Consider the following 17,281-nt stretch of genomic DNA (forward strand, 5'->3'; position numbering starts at 1 on the left):
AAAAAAAACAACGGATTGCACTTCGGGAGTGCCGACAGAAGTGAAAACTCAATGACTAGTCCAAAATGTCTGCAGCACTATGTATAATTGACCGATCCTCCTTTCTATTGAAAAACTTTAGTTCCGAAATTGCTGGTCAGTGAGCTTAAATTTGTAGCGTTAATTGTTTAAAATTCGAATAGAAATTGTAAAGTTACCTTGCAGACCTCGCATCTAAATATATTTGGTCATGATATTTTGAGTTTTATTCACCAGTACTAGAGTTCACTTTTATTAGCGATTTCATCAAGATGTAGCTTTATTGAATTATATTTGAGTGATAATAAAGTTTGAATGTAACTGTGAGATCCTCGTATTTCAGCCCGTACTAGATTAGAACATTGAGCTTTATTGCTTAATATAAAAGTCCAGTTTTAAATAATTGACCTGATTATGATACGTTATGACTAAAGTTCTTTGGTGGATAAAAACGAAACAGCAGGCTCAGGCATACATTTTCGCCGCGCGGTAGAAAGAGAGGGTTACGTCTTATGGCTCCTCTACACGATGGGCCAACGCTGGCTACTCCAAGGGACGCATTTATGCGTTAGAGGGAGCAAGTGATATTGCTATCTCATTCTACCGCATGGCTGCGTCCCTTGGAGTGGCCGGCGCTGGCCCATCGTGTAGAGGAGCCATTACGTCTTACGCTCTCGCGAGTTTAACATTTTTTCCGCATCACAAAAAGTGCACAACGCCGCTAAAGAAGTTTTCACTTCAAAAATCAAGTTTGGAATTGAATGAGGGTCGTATTGTAAAACCTGTGGTGTATAAAAATATTGTGCATAGTGCTCGCACATCGTAGTATTTATGCAAAATGTGCTATTAACACATTAACTAATGCAAAGGAAACCCGACACCACAGCTAAGACAACGCGAATGAGATAATTGTGACAACAATATATATAATTAGATACCTATAATTACCTACTTAACAAATGGGTACCTATACAGTGTGGAAAGATAAGTCGGGCCTTGGAGGGAAACTACCTTAAATCCTTAAGGTGGCTCATTTTACTTAAAGGAGACATTCCGTTATTTTTAAAAAGAAACAAGACTGCATTCAAAGATTTTCTAAAACTCGCTTGCCTCGCCCGGGACTCAAACCGACTAAAAATTCAAAAAAATAAAAACTCGCAATTTTATTCTACTAGTCGCTACAGTTAATGTTAGTGATAACATTTCTCCAAGAAACATTAGGTCTTAAACTCGTCTGTCGTACAAAAAATCCATAAAATATAATATTTAGTACTCAAGATTTTTTTAGACAAGCCAAATTGAAGAAAAAAAGAAAAATACTTTGAATGCAGTTTTGTTTCTTTTTAAAAATAAAGGAATGTCTCCATTAAGTAAAATGAGCCAGCTTAAGGATTTAACGTAACGTAGTTTCCCTCCAGGGCCCGACTTATCTTTCCACACTGTATACACTATAGAAAGAGAAGAGTCGTGGAATGTATTGGGCCCCATACATTCCACGACTCTTCTCTTTCCGCACAGACTCTACAATCTAATAACCTTCTCATGAAGCCAGCATAGCGTGAACGCAACTTACTTACCTACTTTCTATGCATCTCGCTCGTAGATACTGGCATATTAGGGCGAGCGAGATGTATAAAATGTAAAATACGTAGACGTTAGCATATATGTCAATGTTGACATTGTCAGTGACTCGTGGTACGTGTACTAGAGTCTGTCTAAGCTGGGTGTCCACTGACTTTACAGAAGTAAATTAAGTATAAGTACCTACCTACCTGCTTGACGTAGAACTTGCGAAGGACTCTATATAGGTAGGGCCTACGTTATAGGTAAAGACTCAAAACTCGTGTAATTGACATTAAAGTAAAGAATTTTAAGTGCTGTAAACCAGACCAGCGACATAGCTGGCCATATGAAGGGCTTCGTGCGCCCACACATCCGGGATCAGGGGAATAACCGTATACTACACCTTTATGAGGTCAAAAATAGATCTTATCTCGTTGAAATAAGGTTTACGAATGGTAATTTTAATGGGTCGTCGATGGTGCAACCACATTATAAACGACTCGCAATTATAAATAATTAATACCTAAACTCATATCTTGATTTAATAAATATTAAAAAAAAAATTGTTTATTGTGTTGAAAACAAGTTCGGTTTTTTAAGTGAAACAAATGAATGACATTGTAGTATTTAGGTGACATGGGGAAGTTTGATGACAGAAATTACTCATAAAATGGTGCTGGTTGTATAATAAGTAGTTAAAATGTCATATATTTTTTGTGATGAGTAGTTTAGTGCACTGTAGGTACCTCTAGGTAGGTACCAAAGTAGAGAAGGGACTCAACAAGTATATTAAGTACCGATTTTATTAGATGAAATGTTATACATACTTATACATAATAGTCGTATTATAGACAATTAGTAACTGATCCAATAACAATCATAGCCGTTTCCAATTAGGTAACTCCGACTCGTAACTTCTTACCTTACTTTCAGATGATGATGAGTTTGAAGAACCACAAGCGCGAACATTCTGGCCAGCCCAGCCATCATACGGGATCCGAGGCATCCACATCCCTCTCACCTTCAGCCTGACTGGTACCTACGGAAGCAATGCTGCCCCCACTGGTATCATCGGGAGCTCGTACAGAACTGGTATATCAGGCGTTATAGGAAGCAGCTACGCAAGCGTATCAGAGGATCTACCGTTCGGGAAGTCGGGCCTGGCTGGCAGCAGCTACGGCTTGTATAGGTCTGGTCCGGGCACTAGGATCTATGGTGGGAGTGGGGGGGCCGCTTGGAGTGGATGGGGGAATGGGAAGTGGGGGCATTATGGTAAGGGATAAGGAATAAATGTTATAAAAAAAATTGTGTGTTTATTTTCAAGTGAGTAATTCACTTTTAATCGGGTCCATACCTACTGTAGATTAGATACCTAGCTATTGCCTATTACCTACCTATTTGTCAGACTTATAATAACTAGCTGTTGCCCGCGACTTCGTACGCGTGGATTTGTATATTGGTGGTTATATATTCTACATTAGCTTAGAACATTATGCAGCAAAAGATCGCAGTAAGACGGTTAATCATTTGTTAATTATTAATATTACAACGCATGATACTTGTCTTTCACAACCTACGAAGCTTCAAGCCCCTAACTGAATAAAATTGTTCTCGATATAATCCCTCTCAACCAGAAGATTTTCATGTCCTCTATTTAATAAAACCTACTACTTAACTACCTATTTACGAAGTTTGAAGTTCCTAGCTTTAAATAAAATTTGAACCCTATACAAACTTTCAACCCCTTTTTAACCATTTTAGGGGATGAATTTTTACAAACGCTGAAATTACTTTTCTTGTATTTTAATAATATGCCTATATACAAAGTTTACAACTATTAAAGTCCCGCACTCAAATGAATGTTTGACCTCTATACAAATCTTCAACCCCTTTTTCACCACCATGGGGATGAATTATCAAAAACTCTGTAATTAGTTTTCTTCTCTTTTGATGAAATACCTTTTTACGAAGTTTCAAGTTTGTTTGCAACTTTACAAACTTTCAACCCCCTTTCGACCCTTTAAGAGATGAATTTTAAAAACGCTGAATTTACTTTTCTCGTATTTTAATAAAATGCCATTTTACAAAGACTCACAAAAATGTTTGATCTCCATACAAACTTTTTACCCTTTTTCACCACTTTGAGAGATGAATTTTCAAAAACACTGAAATAAGTTTTCTTCTCTTTTAATAAAATACCCTTTTAAGAAGTCTCGAGTTCCCAGCTTAAAATAAAATTTGAAACCCGTACAAACTTTCAACCCCTTTTTAACCCTGTTAGGGGATGAATTTTACAAAACGCTAAAATTACTTTTCCTGTCTTCTAATAATATCCCCAAATCCAAAGATTAAGTCCCGCGCTCGAAAAAATGTTTGATATCAATACAAACTTTCAACCCCTTTTTCACCACCTTACAGGATGAATTTTCAAAAACGCTGAAATTAGTTTTCTTGTATTTTAATTTAATAACTTTTAACAAAGTTTCAAGTTCCTAGCTTAAAATAAAATTTGAACGCTATACGAACTTCAACCCCTTTTAAACCCTATTAGGGGATGAATTTTACAAAACGCTGAAATTACTTTTCCTGTCTTCTAATAATATCCCCAAATCCAAAGATTCAAGTCCCGCGCTCGAAAAAATGTTTGATTTCAATACAAACTTTCAACCCCTTTTTCACCACCTTACAGGATGAATTTTCAAAAACGCTGAAATTAGTTTTCTTGTATTTTAATTTAATACCTTTTTACGAAGTTATAAGTTCCTAGCTTAAAATAAAATTTGAACCATATACGAACTTTCAACCCCTTTTTAACCCTATTAGGGGATGAATTTTACAAAACGCTGAAATTACTCTTGTCTTCTAATAATATCCCCAAATGCAAAGATTCAAGTCCCGCGCTCGAAAAAATATTTGATATCCATACAAACTTTCAACCCCTTTTTCACCACCTTAGGGGATGAATTTTCAAAAACGCTGAAATTAGTTTTCTTGCATATTAAAAATATATATTTTTACGAAGTTTCAAGTTCTTAGCTTAAAATAAAATTTGAACCCTATACGAATTTTCAACCCTTTTTTAACCCTGTTAGGGGATGAATTTTACAAAACGCTGAAATTACTTTTCCTGTCTTCTAATAATATCCCCAAATTCAAAGACTCAAGTCCCGCGCTCGAAAAAATATTTGATATCCATACAAACATTCAACCCCTTTTTCACCACCTTAGGGGATGAATTTTCAAAAACGCTGAAATTAGTTTTCTTGTATTTTAATTTAATAACTTTTTACAAAGTTTCAAGTTCCTAGCTTGAAATAAAATTTGAACCCTATACGAACTTTCAACCCCTTTTTAACCCTATTAGGGGATGAATTTTACAAAACGCTGAAATTACTTTTCTTGTCTTCTAATAATATCCCCAAATGCAAAGATTCAAGTCCCGCGCTCGAAAAAATATTTGATATCCATACAAACTTTCAACCCCTTTTTCACCACCTTAGGGGATGAATTTTCAAAAACGCTGAAATTAGTTTTCTTGTATTTTAATTTAACACCTTTTTGCAAAGTTTCAAGTTCCTAGATCAAAATAAAATTTGCACCCCAAGACGAACTTTCATCCCCTTTTTAACCCCCTTAGGGGTTGAGTTCCAAAAACGTTGCAATTACTTTTTTTTGTAATCGGCTATTACGCCTTTCTAAGAAGTTTCAAAGCATTTGTAATGGATTCAAACTTTCAACCCCTTTTTAACCCTGTTAGGGGATGAATTTTCAAAAACGCTGAAATTACTTTTCTTGTCTTATAATAATATCCCCATATACAAAGTTTCAAGTCCCACACTCACAAAAATATTTGATCTCCATACAAACTTTCAACCCCTTTTTCACCACCTTGGGGGATGAATTTTCAAAAACGATGAAATTAGTTTTCTTGTATTTTAATTTAATACCTTTTTGCAAAGTTTCAAGTTCCTAGATCAAAATAAAATTTGCACCCCAAGACGAACTTTCATCCCCTTTTTAACCCCCTTAGGGGTTGAATTTCCAAAAACGTGGCAATTACTTTTTTTTTGTAATCGGCTATTATGCCTTTCTAAGAAGTTTCAAAGCATTTGTAATGGATTCAAACTTTCAACCCCTTTTTAACCCTGTTAGGGGATGAATTTTCAAAAACGCTGAAATTACTTTTCCTGTCTTATAATAATATCCCCATATGCAAAGTTTCAAGTCCCACACTCACAAAAATATTTGATCACCATACAAACTTTTAACCCCTTTTTCACCACCTTGGGGGATGAATTTTCAAAAACGCTGAAATTAGTTTTCTTGTTTTTTAATATAATACATTTTTACAAAGTTTCAAATTCTTAGCTTAAAATAAAACTTGTTCCCCATACAACCTTTCATCCCCTTTTTAACCCCCTTAGGGGTTGAATTTTTCAAAATCGCTTCTTATCTCTTGTACACTTTATAAATGCAACCTAGTGTGCAAATTTCAACTTTCTATCTTTTGTAGTTTCGGCTCTGCGTTGATGAATCAGTCAGTCAGTCAGTCAGTCAGTCAGGACACTTGCATTTATATATATAGACAAGCGTTCTTACGATAATCACGTCAATTTTCAATGTAGGTACATACCTATATTTTTACATTTCTATGCTTGATTGCTGTTAATAAAGTCACTGTTCATAGATTATTAATTTCAGATAAAAAGCTAGATTATATGAGATTAATTCATTAATAAAGAAATAAGTAGCTTATAAATAAAACAAAGCTCACTTTAACATTCTCATTGCAAAAACCTCCGCTATAAAACAAATGAAAAATGTCAAGTTTGCAGAACTGCAAAAAAATATTAAAACGTATAAATTTCTCGCATTTAGTGTAGTGAGATATAATATTACGGCGTTTCATTCTTATTCATCGCTGATAGTCGAGACAGTGCGTTTTCCTCATACATATCGCTTAATTCAATCTACAAGTCTGTTAAAGCGAATTAATCAAACTAAAAAACTGTGTTATTACACAAATAACACTAGCTAATAATGCATTATTAAATAAAGCAATAACAAGGTCTTGGTCTCTCGACATTGTTTTTCGTAACGAATTATGGTAGGTAGGTAAGTAGGTCATACCTACTTTAAACTCATACCTATACCCATAGGTTTTTCTGTATATAAAAGCATTTATACCTACTACCTATAGGTACTTAAATTACCCCGGTAGTTCACTTTTATTCATAGAAGCAACTTTCTATAGGCCACTCCATTAATTGTCATCAACCATATCAATGTCGGCCGTAATGCCACAAATGCATCCGATCAAAGCGAACAACACAATGTCTGACAGTTATCTGTCAACGTGATGACCGCTTCCTGTCCTGATCCGACCTGCTTAAATTCCGCAAACCGAGCCAATTCATGCATTGGACTTGCGATGTTGCGGACGATCGTTATCCTCTCTCTACCAGTGCTTATTTCATGTGCTGGAGATGGAAATATTCATCTGCTAGAGGACGAAATAGCAGAAGCTCTGCGCTCCTGCTCGGTACCTGGAGATGACAGCAAAGAGACGCGACAGCGGCGCTCGGAAGAATATGGATACGACGAGCAATATGCTGATCGGACACCACGCATCGACAACAACTCAAAACCAGAAACGAATCAATACGGTCACGAAAGACGGAATACTTCCATGAAAGAACAGATACATGTTCTGAACGCGACTGACTTCGATTATGGGGGGTACGGGGCAGGGAATGGGGGGGAGAAGCTGGTGAACACGGTGCCGCGCCCGGCGATCGGCGCGGACCCCGGGAATATGACGTCACTAAACAGGACTAGACGGAGCGAGCCGCTGCTTAACAAACCTGACTCGGATCAAGTAAGCAAATTAAAAGTTCTATCCTACTACTCGAGAATTGCAGAGTGACTCGAGTTTTCTATTATTTTTGAAAAAAAAAATGACAATAACCATAAAGAACGCCTGTAAAATTGCAATAGCAAAGTGCGATAAAAACCTGTTTTGATTTTGTTGCAGTGTCTTAGCCAGTGTGTTTTCGCAAATCTTCAAGTGGTAAGTTAAACACAACAATATCGTTCAAAGTTTTTATTGTATATAAGAATCAGGTTACATTGCAGGTCGAAAATACAATTACACATTCGTTAAGACTAAAGAAAATACCCGTTTATGTTGTAGATTGCAATTGCATTTTATGCCGTTTACAACGCTTGGTGTAATAGTCTGTTTACAACTTTACAATGCATACCTGGGCCCTTTTATTTAAACTTGTACTTTTAACCACTTAAGTCGTGCGTGTTTCAGTAACGTCTAAACCGCCACATTCCTGCAAAATGTATTAGATTTGACATTGACCGTCAGTTTTGTGACGATTGCTAACCGGCCGTTAATGGTACCTACATAGTTAAATGAAAATGCCCACCTACATGTCTGTTTGAGTGTTTGGCAGGTGGACTCCAGAGGTATCCCGCGTGAGAGCGAGCTGTGGGTACGCATCCAGGGTTCTGTGACGTCCCAGCAGTCCCGTGCCGCGTTACAGGACCAGACCAGAGCGTGCTTCCAAGAGTTGCAGTCAGGTAAGGTCACGGTTTTTTATTGATAACCCTTAGTCCGTAGCGGCAACGTATTTGCCATCTTCTTCTTCCTGCCCTTATCCCATGTTATGTGGGGTCGGCACAACATGTTTTTCTCTTCCACTCTCCGCTATCTTGCGTCACCTCAGCACTCTGCACTCCTTTCTTTCTTATATCCTTTTTCACACAATCCATCCATCGATCATATTTACTTACTTAAAACAAAAACGCATCTCTGCAATAAGAATTACGATTCGAAATCGAATAACTAGAAAGAAATGTCAAATGGTTAGGGCCACTTGCACCATTAACTAACCCGGGGTTAACCGGTTAAACCATGGAGTTAACATGGTTACCAGTACAATTTGACACTGGATTAAGGATTTAACCGGTTAACCCCAGGTTAGTGGACTGGTGCAAGTGGCGCTTAAAGGGTTAATTCGTTTAGGTTTAGGATAGTTTGGTTGAATATAGTTTCTTAATAAACATTGATCAATTGACTTCATACCTGATAAGATAACCTTTGAAATACCTAATTGTTATTTTATTACAAAAAAAAAAATTACAAAATTCTTTATTTCAAAAAATACACATATTTATGATGCAAGGGATGGAGCTACCCTGTAAGCAAAAATATGCCCGTGTTGGGTAACACCGCTCTTCCCTATGTAACATAATGTACTTAGGTATACAATTAAATTAAACTAAACTAATTAATTACACAAAATTACAGTATACAGTATTACAATGTAAATACAAAGGAAGCACAACTTTTTTTACCTAAACTAAAACTAAGTCTATGTACCTACGGAGGTAAGGTAATGCTAAGGTCTATGCTAATTTTAATTCATAAACAATTAAATTTATGGGTTCTTCTGTGTGTGTGTGTGTGTGTGTGTGTGTGTGTGTGTGTGTGTGTGTGTGTGTGTGTGTGTGTGTGTGTGTGTGTGTGTGTGTGTGTGTGTGTGTGTGTGTGTGTGTGTGTGTGTGTGTGTGTGTGTGTGTGTGTGTGTGTGTGTGTGTGTGTGTGTGTGTGTGTGTGTGTGTGTGTGTGTGTGTGTGTGTGTGTGTGTGTGTGTGTGTGTGTGGGTGGGTGGGTGGGTGTGGGTGTGTGTCGAGCGTGAGCTTCATCTCAGTAAATTTTCTGTCTCATCATACGTTTTACTTTCCAACCATTTAATTAAAACATTTTTGCACTCTGTATGCGGTTTGGAGTGAATATCTAGTACATTATTAATTTTATTGTAAAGGTGCGCAGATGTGGTGACGAACTGTGATCTAGCAAATTTAGTTTTAGTCTTAACCACCTTAGCAATATATATTTTGTGCCTCTTATTCTTGTAGTTTGGGTTGTACGGGAGAGTTTTATGCTTTTTTAGAGTGGTCTGCAATATGTACAATTTCCGAACTGATAAGATTCCGCTGATTTGGTATAACAGATCAGTGGAAAATGTGGCCTTCTTAAAATACATAATTTTGATAAGTGCCCTCTGCGCTCTTTCAAGGTCTATAAAACGAGTTTTTGCTGCACCTCCCCAAGCAGTTATGCAATACATCAGGACTGATTGTGCCAAGGAGGTGTAAATTTCATTTAATAAATTACGCGACTTTGATCGTTTCGTTGTTATTATTCCCGGCACAATATGTCTTAAAGTCTTGAAAATCCAGAGCAACTTTCTAACTCTAACAATGACCTGATCAATGTGACCGTACCAATTGAGATGCTCATCCAACATAACTCCCAAATATTTGATGTTTGCAATTTTTTCGATAGATGGGCAGTCGCAACTGGCACCGTCACAAGGTTGATCGAAGTGTATTTTAAGATTAGTATCCCAAGTTGGTTGTGAACTACTGGTTATACTAAAACACATGTAATTTGTTTTTTTGGTGTTAAGTGTTAGTAAATTCATTCTTAACCATTTAGCGATGTAAGACATGCCCAGTTCTGTACTGATTTTAACCTCATTCCATGTTTTTCCTGTAACGACCACTGCGGTATCGTCAGCATAAGAAAAAAGTTTAGCGTTAGGTAATGTAATATTACACAGGTCATTAATGTAAACCAAAAATAGCGTAGGGCCTAATACGCTACCCTGGGGTACGCCGTAAGAGATGTCTACATCGTCACTGGTATATTGTGATAGTTTCACTCTTTGTTTCCTTTCAGTAAGATAATTTTTAAGAAGAGCAAGAGGTGACCCTCTAACCCCCATTTTTTCAAGTTTGTGTAAAAGAATAGGAACAGAGACGGTGTCAAAGGCCTTTTTTAAGTCCAAAAAGACAGCTAAGCACTTATTACCATTGTCCAGGTTATCCGCTACTAGTGAGGTAAGAGAGGTTATTGCATCTTCAGTTGACATTCCGCGCCTGAAACCAAAATTTTATGTTTTTTAATAGACGAAGGAATCAAAAGGAAAGTTAAAATAGAAGCGTAGACCACGCAGATGACGCAGCCATGGAAAAATGTAGTAAATAAAATTACTTTACCTATATTTTAGAAGCGGAAGACAACGGCTGCTCTTACTCCAACAAACTAGAGCGTTGCCTGATGCTGCGGCTTGCTGACAGGAAGACTAACGCTTCACGGCCTCAAACTCAAAGTAGTGGACAACACTAGTTAGAGCTTGACAGACTTTTCATCTTCTTTCGAGCAGTAGCGCCCTTAGGCCCAAGGTCCTACCTATAGTACTTCTTCAGTTCGATGAAATTTAAACCATATTCAATTGGAACAGAGTTGCATTTCCTTTGTTTCGTTAAATTTTTAGACAAATAAGATCAACTCTATTCCCTGCACTATAGGTTCAAATTTCAGTAGCAAATTTTGGGTTTTGCATAATTGTATGAAGGAAAGAAGCGAGCGAAAAGAAGATGAATTTATTTTACCCGATCGATTAGACGTATTCTACGACTTATGGCAAATTAAGGTCGCAAAGATTTATAGGTAATTATTATATATATATTTCAATGTAGAAATTTGTTTTTTTAGGTAGATAATTGCTGGGCGCGTAGCCAACGTGCCGATCGTTAACGCTCCGTCTCCGTAGCGTATCGAAATCACCTTTCTCTATCACTCTGCCCTACTAGTGCGACAGTGACAGTTACGTTTCTTTACGGAGCGTTAACGATTGCACGTTGGCTGCGCACCCTACCGGGTGTTTAGTCTTACAATATAATATTTTTGCATCAAGTAGGTACATATCTATTGGCATTTGTTATTGTGCTGAGTGTGCGTATCACTGTGCTTATTTGAATGTTTGTGTAACTTTTTCAAGTTTCGCTATAAAGGTTGTCTCGAAGAGAACACTGTTTAGCGATAAGTCTAACTGTTGTTTTGTTACCTACTTAGGTAGACCCAAATTGGTTTTCTGTAGGTATCATTTTATTTTGTAGAGTGCAATGAAGTTTTTAATATTTATTGTTATATAACTTATCTAATATGCAATATGTATCTTAAACATGTTTTTTTTTTTACTTATCTAAAGTATGTACCAGTAGATAGACAAAGAAGCAAATCAGAATAAATTCTGAACCTCAATTGTAGTTTTATTTAATTTACGCGTACACTATAACCGGGTAGTTTGGATACGAGAATGGATTTGGGAAATATATGAAGGAGGAATTAAATTTCGTCATATTTCTAATTTGATGTGAAAACACTGGGTCTGGTAGCCCATCCGTGTTCAAAGGCGCCCCGGTCTGAAATAGGTAACACACGTTACTTATAAGTAGAAATAGAGCATTTTTAAATGCATTGACTCCTTATTTGGTGAAGGAAAATAACGTGAGGAAACCGGACTAATCCAGGCGTGTCCAGGAGTGGCTCACTCCGCGATTTCGTTGCGTCGCTACAAGTACATGCGGCCCACACCAATTTTGGTGTCTAGCCATAGTAGTTGCCGCGGCAACGGAACGGACGCTTGCGCCACCTAGCGGTCATATCTGTCGTAAAAGTCGCGTTTTGTTAGAGAGTGAATCTTCTGTACCTAGTACTATTATTTATTCTGTGGCGTGGCTCACTCCGCGATTTCGTCGCGTCGCTAGAACTATATGCGGCCCACACCAATTTCGGTGTCAAGCCATGTAGTTGCCGCGCACCGCTACGGAATGACTCCTACTCGCGCTTGCGCCACCTAGCGGTCATATCTGTCGTAATAGACGCGTTTTGTTAGAGTGAATCTTCTGTACCTAGTACTATTATTTAGTCTGTGACTAATCCTAAAAAGACCTAGTTTTTCCTCTGGGTTGGTAGGTCAGTTGGCACTTTCGTAAAAAACTAGTGGTTACGGCAATGATTGGGAATAGTTGCGAAGCGGACCCCAGGCTCCCATGAGCCGTGGCAATATGCCGTTACAATGCGAGGAAGATGATGATCATCCCCTAGAGTGCCTGCGCTTACATTTAAAGCAACCTTATAGGTAGCGTGCGTGAACTGTTGTAGGCAGCAAAAGAGCCCTCTATTTGCCAGTTTAATTCTTGGATTTAGGCCACTATATGGCAGTATTATGCGTAAGAGAGCGTGTGGAAACTATAAGGGGCAACGTTTAGCGTTAAAGTTTACGATTCAGATCATGAGTTAGCAGACCATTCAACGCTCACGGGGCCTAGACACTACACACACACACCCAGGGTGAAAGTATTTCTGGTCTATCTGGTATTCGTTGCACTTATTTATTCTACTCTTGTTGATTTTATTGTAATTGTTAAGCCTAGCAAAGCACGGTAATTTGTTAAACTGCGACCGACCGATCTCAAGGGTCCAGTCTGAAAACCAGCGCTAGGCCCTCTGCTTGGAGTGCTTGGCATATGCTGAGATTGGAGCCCATTGCCCAATCATTCTTATATTATTATAATTACCTATCTTTTTAATTAATTTGAACCTATTTTAGTATTTAAGTTTTATATATTGTACTTAGTTGATAAGGATTTTTTTTCGTGGCAATAAATATTTTTCTGATTCTGATTCTGATTCTGGTCAAACCATGCCACTATTTAGGACAATTGTTTTTAGAGATGCAACGGATAGTTGTTTGGCCTGGACACTGGCCGAATATCCGGTATCCGGCCGCCGGATATTCGGCCGGCGGAACTATTCCTATATTTTGAGTTTTGCAGGTGCGCGTCGTGCAGGTTTCGACCTATTTCGTAGTGAACGTTCGCGCGGACATATTTCTAGGATCGTAACGAGTTTTATCATGTCATTACGTAGTAAGTTCGTTTATAGTTACAAGTGCGCGCGCGTATTTTTGTGTAAACAAATAAGTGTATTGTGTGACATTGGTTACGTATTCATTTCTATTTACAGTGTCGTTAGCATTATGACTGTGACTGTTTTTTAGATTCCATTTTTTACCCCAAAATGTGTTAATTTTACTATCCGGTATCCGGCCGGATAGTAGGTCGCTATCCGGTATCCGGCCGGATAGTAAAATAACGTCCGGATAGGCCAGATACCGGATAGTAACCGGATATCCGGTGCATCTCTAATTGTTTTATCTCTTTTCTTAGTACAGAAAAACAAAAGATGCATAGACATTACATGATTAGCTAGAATACATGTTACTATAAATATAATACTTACACAAAGCATATAGTTTCTTGATAAACATAAGGTAAAAGTACAATATAATAATATAAGAAACATATCAACAGCAATGTATTGACTACGTGAAATACTGGGGAACTGATAAGGTGTTAAAATAAAATGTAACTATTGAAAACTTACATAACAAACCTCATCCAAGAAATAATTTATTTTAAATCGAAACATACTTTTTATTATTATTACCTACATGCAAGGTCAATCAACTTTTAAATACTTTTATTCCTTAAGAGATCCTTTCACTAGGTACAAATAGTTTACATCAGTTATTGATTGTGAAAGAGGTGTAGTGTAACAAAAAATATGGTGTTATGTGATGCCAAGTTTTATGGAAAATGAATATGAAATGTCAACTTTTGATAACTAATGACACCACATAATATATGTGGCTGCAGAGCAACATAGACATCTCTTTTGGCTGAAGAATTCGAGGCAGTAATTTTTTCTGGCTTTATACCTCTTTCACTATTAATAACTCTTTACACACTTACAACACTAATGCACGGCTGGAGCTAACGTAGTGAGGGTCAGGGTATTCAATGGTAGAGGTGATCGGTTGACACACACTTTTGGTTGAGCTTGAATGTGCTTTGACCATCGGCAGAGGTGCAGCAGTGACTCTCTTTCAGAAATGGATAGGCGTTCCTGGAAAAAATTTTTTAGTCTTATCTATGTGTTGCCCAACATGCATTGCAATGCACTGTTTCAATAGCATACATAAAAAGTAGCATTTTTGTCTAATAACATTTTGTAAGATTAATTAAACTTCCTTAGAAAAATTTTTGTATTGTAATTAGTGCAAGATTAACTGTTTAGTTATAGAATTAATTTTATGTGAGATTCTAGACATATGTCTAAGTACATTTTGTGTTGTTCTGTAACTTCTGAAATCTCAGCCTCTAGTTTAATTTTAAATATTAAAACACTCATTGCATATTTTTATTAAAACTACATAAAAAGCTTACAAAATAAATAAACAATACTTACCAGTAAAGGATATAAAACATGGTAGGCAGCCACATCTGCGATGGTCAATGATTGTCCTGTTAGATATGTGTTTATCTGCAAAGCTTTATTTATATCCTGAAAATAAAAGATTGGTAATGAAATAGCAATCACCTTTTCTGTTAATTCAGTGCTACAAGATACCAAGAGTATAGATCAGAGCTTGTTTCTCAAAAGCTTGTAACATGTAATACAAGTGGAAGTCCCTTCCTAACAAAAGCTGTCAAAAAGTGACATCCACTTGTATTACAAGTTACAATAAGCTTTTGAGAAACGGGAAAAGGTATAACTTCTTTGGATTCTTGGCTAGCAAAATAGTATTATTAGTTCCAGTTTTGCTAGTTAGAAACAGTTGTAATGATATTTTTAAACTTCAAGATAATTTCCCAGATGCATAATCTGTCATCACTGATTGTAATGTACGGTAGTATATTTTATATTCATGATAGCACATTGCTTGAATTACATCCCCTATTGGGCCTATGCATTTTGATCTTGTATCTGGTGTAGTCATAGAAGAATTACTTACTTGTAGAAAACTCTTAGCAAATGCCGGGTTAGCCGCCGCCTGGTTGGCGTACATAGAGATGTGTTCTAACCACTGGTAGCATAGCAAGGTTTGTTCTTGCGTCATTTGTACACTGCTTTGGGACGCTAAACGCATTATTATTGTAGCAAAGCCTTCAACACTTTGCTTGTTAATTACCGCAGTCAATACCTGTAAAATCCGTCAAATATTTACATAAGCATTTATATCATATCATAATAAAGAAACATTAGAAATTAGCGCAGCGGAGTTTCACGACTTTCACGTGGCACAAACTTAAAAGAAAAAAACAAGCTAAAAACTTTAATGGCAACAGGCTATTAGTAATATGTAGAATATAAGTACTGGTAAATTAAAACAGGATAACAATTGAAATAAAATACCTTTTCCGTACTGTAACAAGCAGTGCCAACCGGTACGTTGAGATATTTTCCAAGTATTTTCACGACTTCCACGGTACACGCGCTCATTTTGCTGTGTATATTATCTGGGATATATTGCCTTCTTTATTATATTAATTGGATCAAAAGTTATTTCATTCAAGAAAAGGGAAATAAATTACAGTAGAATAGCAAAACCACAAAAATGTGCCAGCTGTGCTGCTAACCAAAAGTCAAGTCAAATCAAATCTGACATTGACATTTGATTGAATACTAGGGTACGTTCAGAAACCAATGCGCGTTACACATTGGTTCCAAAACACGATCCGAAACTTTATTGCACGTAGCCATAGAAGGTAGCATCCTATAGAAGTGGTCTACGCGTGCCCCCGTGAGGGACAAAACATAAATTCGACCAATCATAGCGTCGCATTGCAACGCTATGATTGGTCGAATTTATTTGTTATGGTGGGCAACAAACGAATTCGACCAATCACAGTGGTCAATTTACGGTGGGGAATAAAACAAGATGTGAGACTGTGACAAGGACAAACAATAATAGCGCTTTCGCTGCTACTCCTACTGAAAGATACATAAGACTATCCCGTTCTGTCAGTTATCCCCACCACTCTCTAATCTCTAATCTAAGAAAGCTCTAATCAAAGGGTTCAACAGCAAAACTGCTAAGGAGCTTCTAGGGCTCAAAAGACACAAAACTTGCGCGGTGACTAGAATTTTGACTGGACACTGCAAGTTGAACAAACACATGTTCCGAATAGGGAAAAAACAAGATGCGACATGCAGGTTCTGTCAGGAGTCAGAGGAGACTGCTATGCACATTCTCTGTTCCTGCGGACCACTAATGTCCAAAAGAAGTACCTACCTAGGGCGACACATACTGGAACCCTATGAGGTACAGAGCATTACGGCCCAAAGAATCTGGAGCTTCCTGGATTCAACGGGCATCAGTAGTGAACTTTAAAGGGCTGTCACAATAGATCATAGCTTGGTCGAAGCGACACTCAAAGGCCCACAAAACCCCAATAATAATAATAATAATAATATCCCCACCACTCATGCCCAATCCAGTTATACTAGATTCATGCACGTAGCGCATGTTGAAGGATGAAATTTATGCATGAAAATCATACCTAATGTACAGTCAGCTGCATAGATAACTGACCCCCCCTCTGGCTTATATTTTTTTTGCAAGGGGTCAACTATTTTGCAGCTCACTGTACAATCAGCGAAACCAATTAGCTTAGCACACCTGCATACATTCTGTATTTTACTTGTTGTAACACTTGTAACTGAGGACATACCGCGAAAATCTTCAATATTTGCATCTTTGATATTCTGATTAATCTGTCAGCTCCCAGCGGCTCATATTTGAGCCAGAACGCTTATGGGTGACGTCATATCGTGGGAAACGACAGGTCTGATTTCTATCAACCATATCTATTTAGGAAACTGGTACTTTGTTTTTAATCCAATCGCGTCCGAAATTACAATTAAAATAAATTCTAAATTTTAAACCTCCAGGGGCCCGTTTCTCAAAAGCTTGTAACTTGTAATACA

At 37.3% G+C, this 17,281-nt stretch overlaps 2 protein-coding genes across 2 annotated transcripts; one reads left to right on the forward strand and one right to left on the reverse strand.

Annotated features, from left to right (window-relative positions):
- Positions 1 to 6,994: 6,994 nt before the first annotated feature.
- Positions 6,995 to 10,789, forward strand: LOC134654945 (uncharacterized). The gene is made up of 4 exons (XM_063510367.1): positions 6,995 to 7,459; positions 7,616 to 7,651; positions 8,046 to 8,172; positions 10,671 to 10,789. The coding sequence occupies exons 1-4, from the start codon at positions 7,013 to 7,015 to the stop codon at positions 10,787 to 10,789; spliced, it is 729 nt and encodes a 242-aa protein (XP_063366437.1). The 5' UTR covers positions 6,995 to 7,012.
- A 905-nt stretch (positions 10,790 to 11,694) lies between these two features.
- On the reverse strand, positions 11,695 to 15,914 carry LOC134655219 (uncharacterized). The gene is made up of 5 exons (XM_063510670.1): positions 15,707 to 15,914; positions 15,306 to 15,494; positions 14,759 to 14,854; positions 14,263 to 14,416; positions 11,695 to 11,868 (listed from the first exon to the last, which is right to left on the reverse strand). Exons 1-4 carry the CDS (start codon positions 15,791 to 15,793, stop codon positions 14,267 to 14,269), a joined length of 522 nt encoding a protein of 173 aa, XP_063366740.1. The 5' UTR covers positions 15,794 to 15,914; the 3' UTR covers positions 11,695 to 11,868; positions 14,263 to 14,266.
- Positions 15,915 to 17,281: the final 1,367 nt, after the last annotated feature.

The sequence above is a fragment of the Cydia amplana genome, chromosome 16, assembly GCF_948474715.1.
Source record: "Cydia amplana chromosome 16, ilCydAmpl1.1, whole genome shotgun sequence".
NCBI classification, from domain to species: domain Eukaryota; kingdom Metazoa; phylum Arthropoda; class Insecta; order Lepidoptera; family Tortricidae; genus Cydia; species Cydia amplana.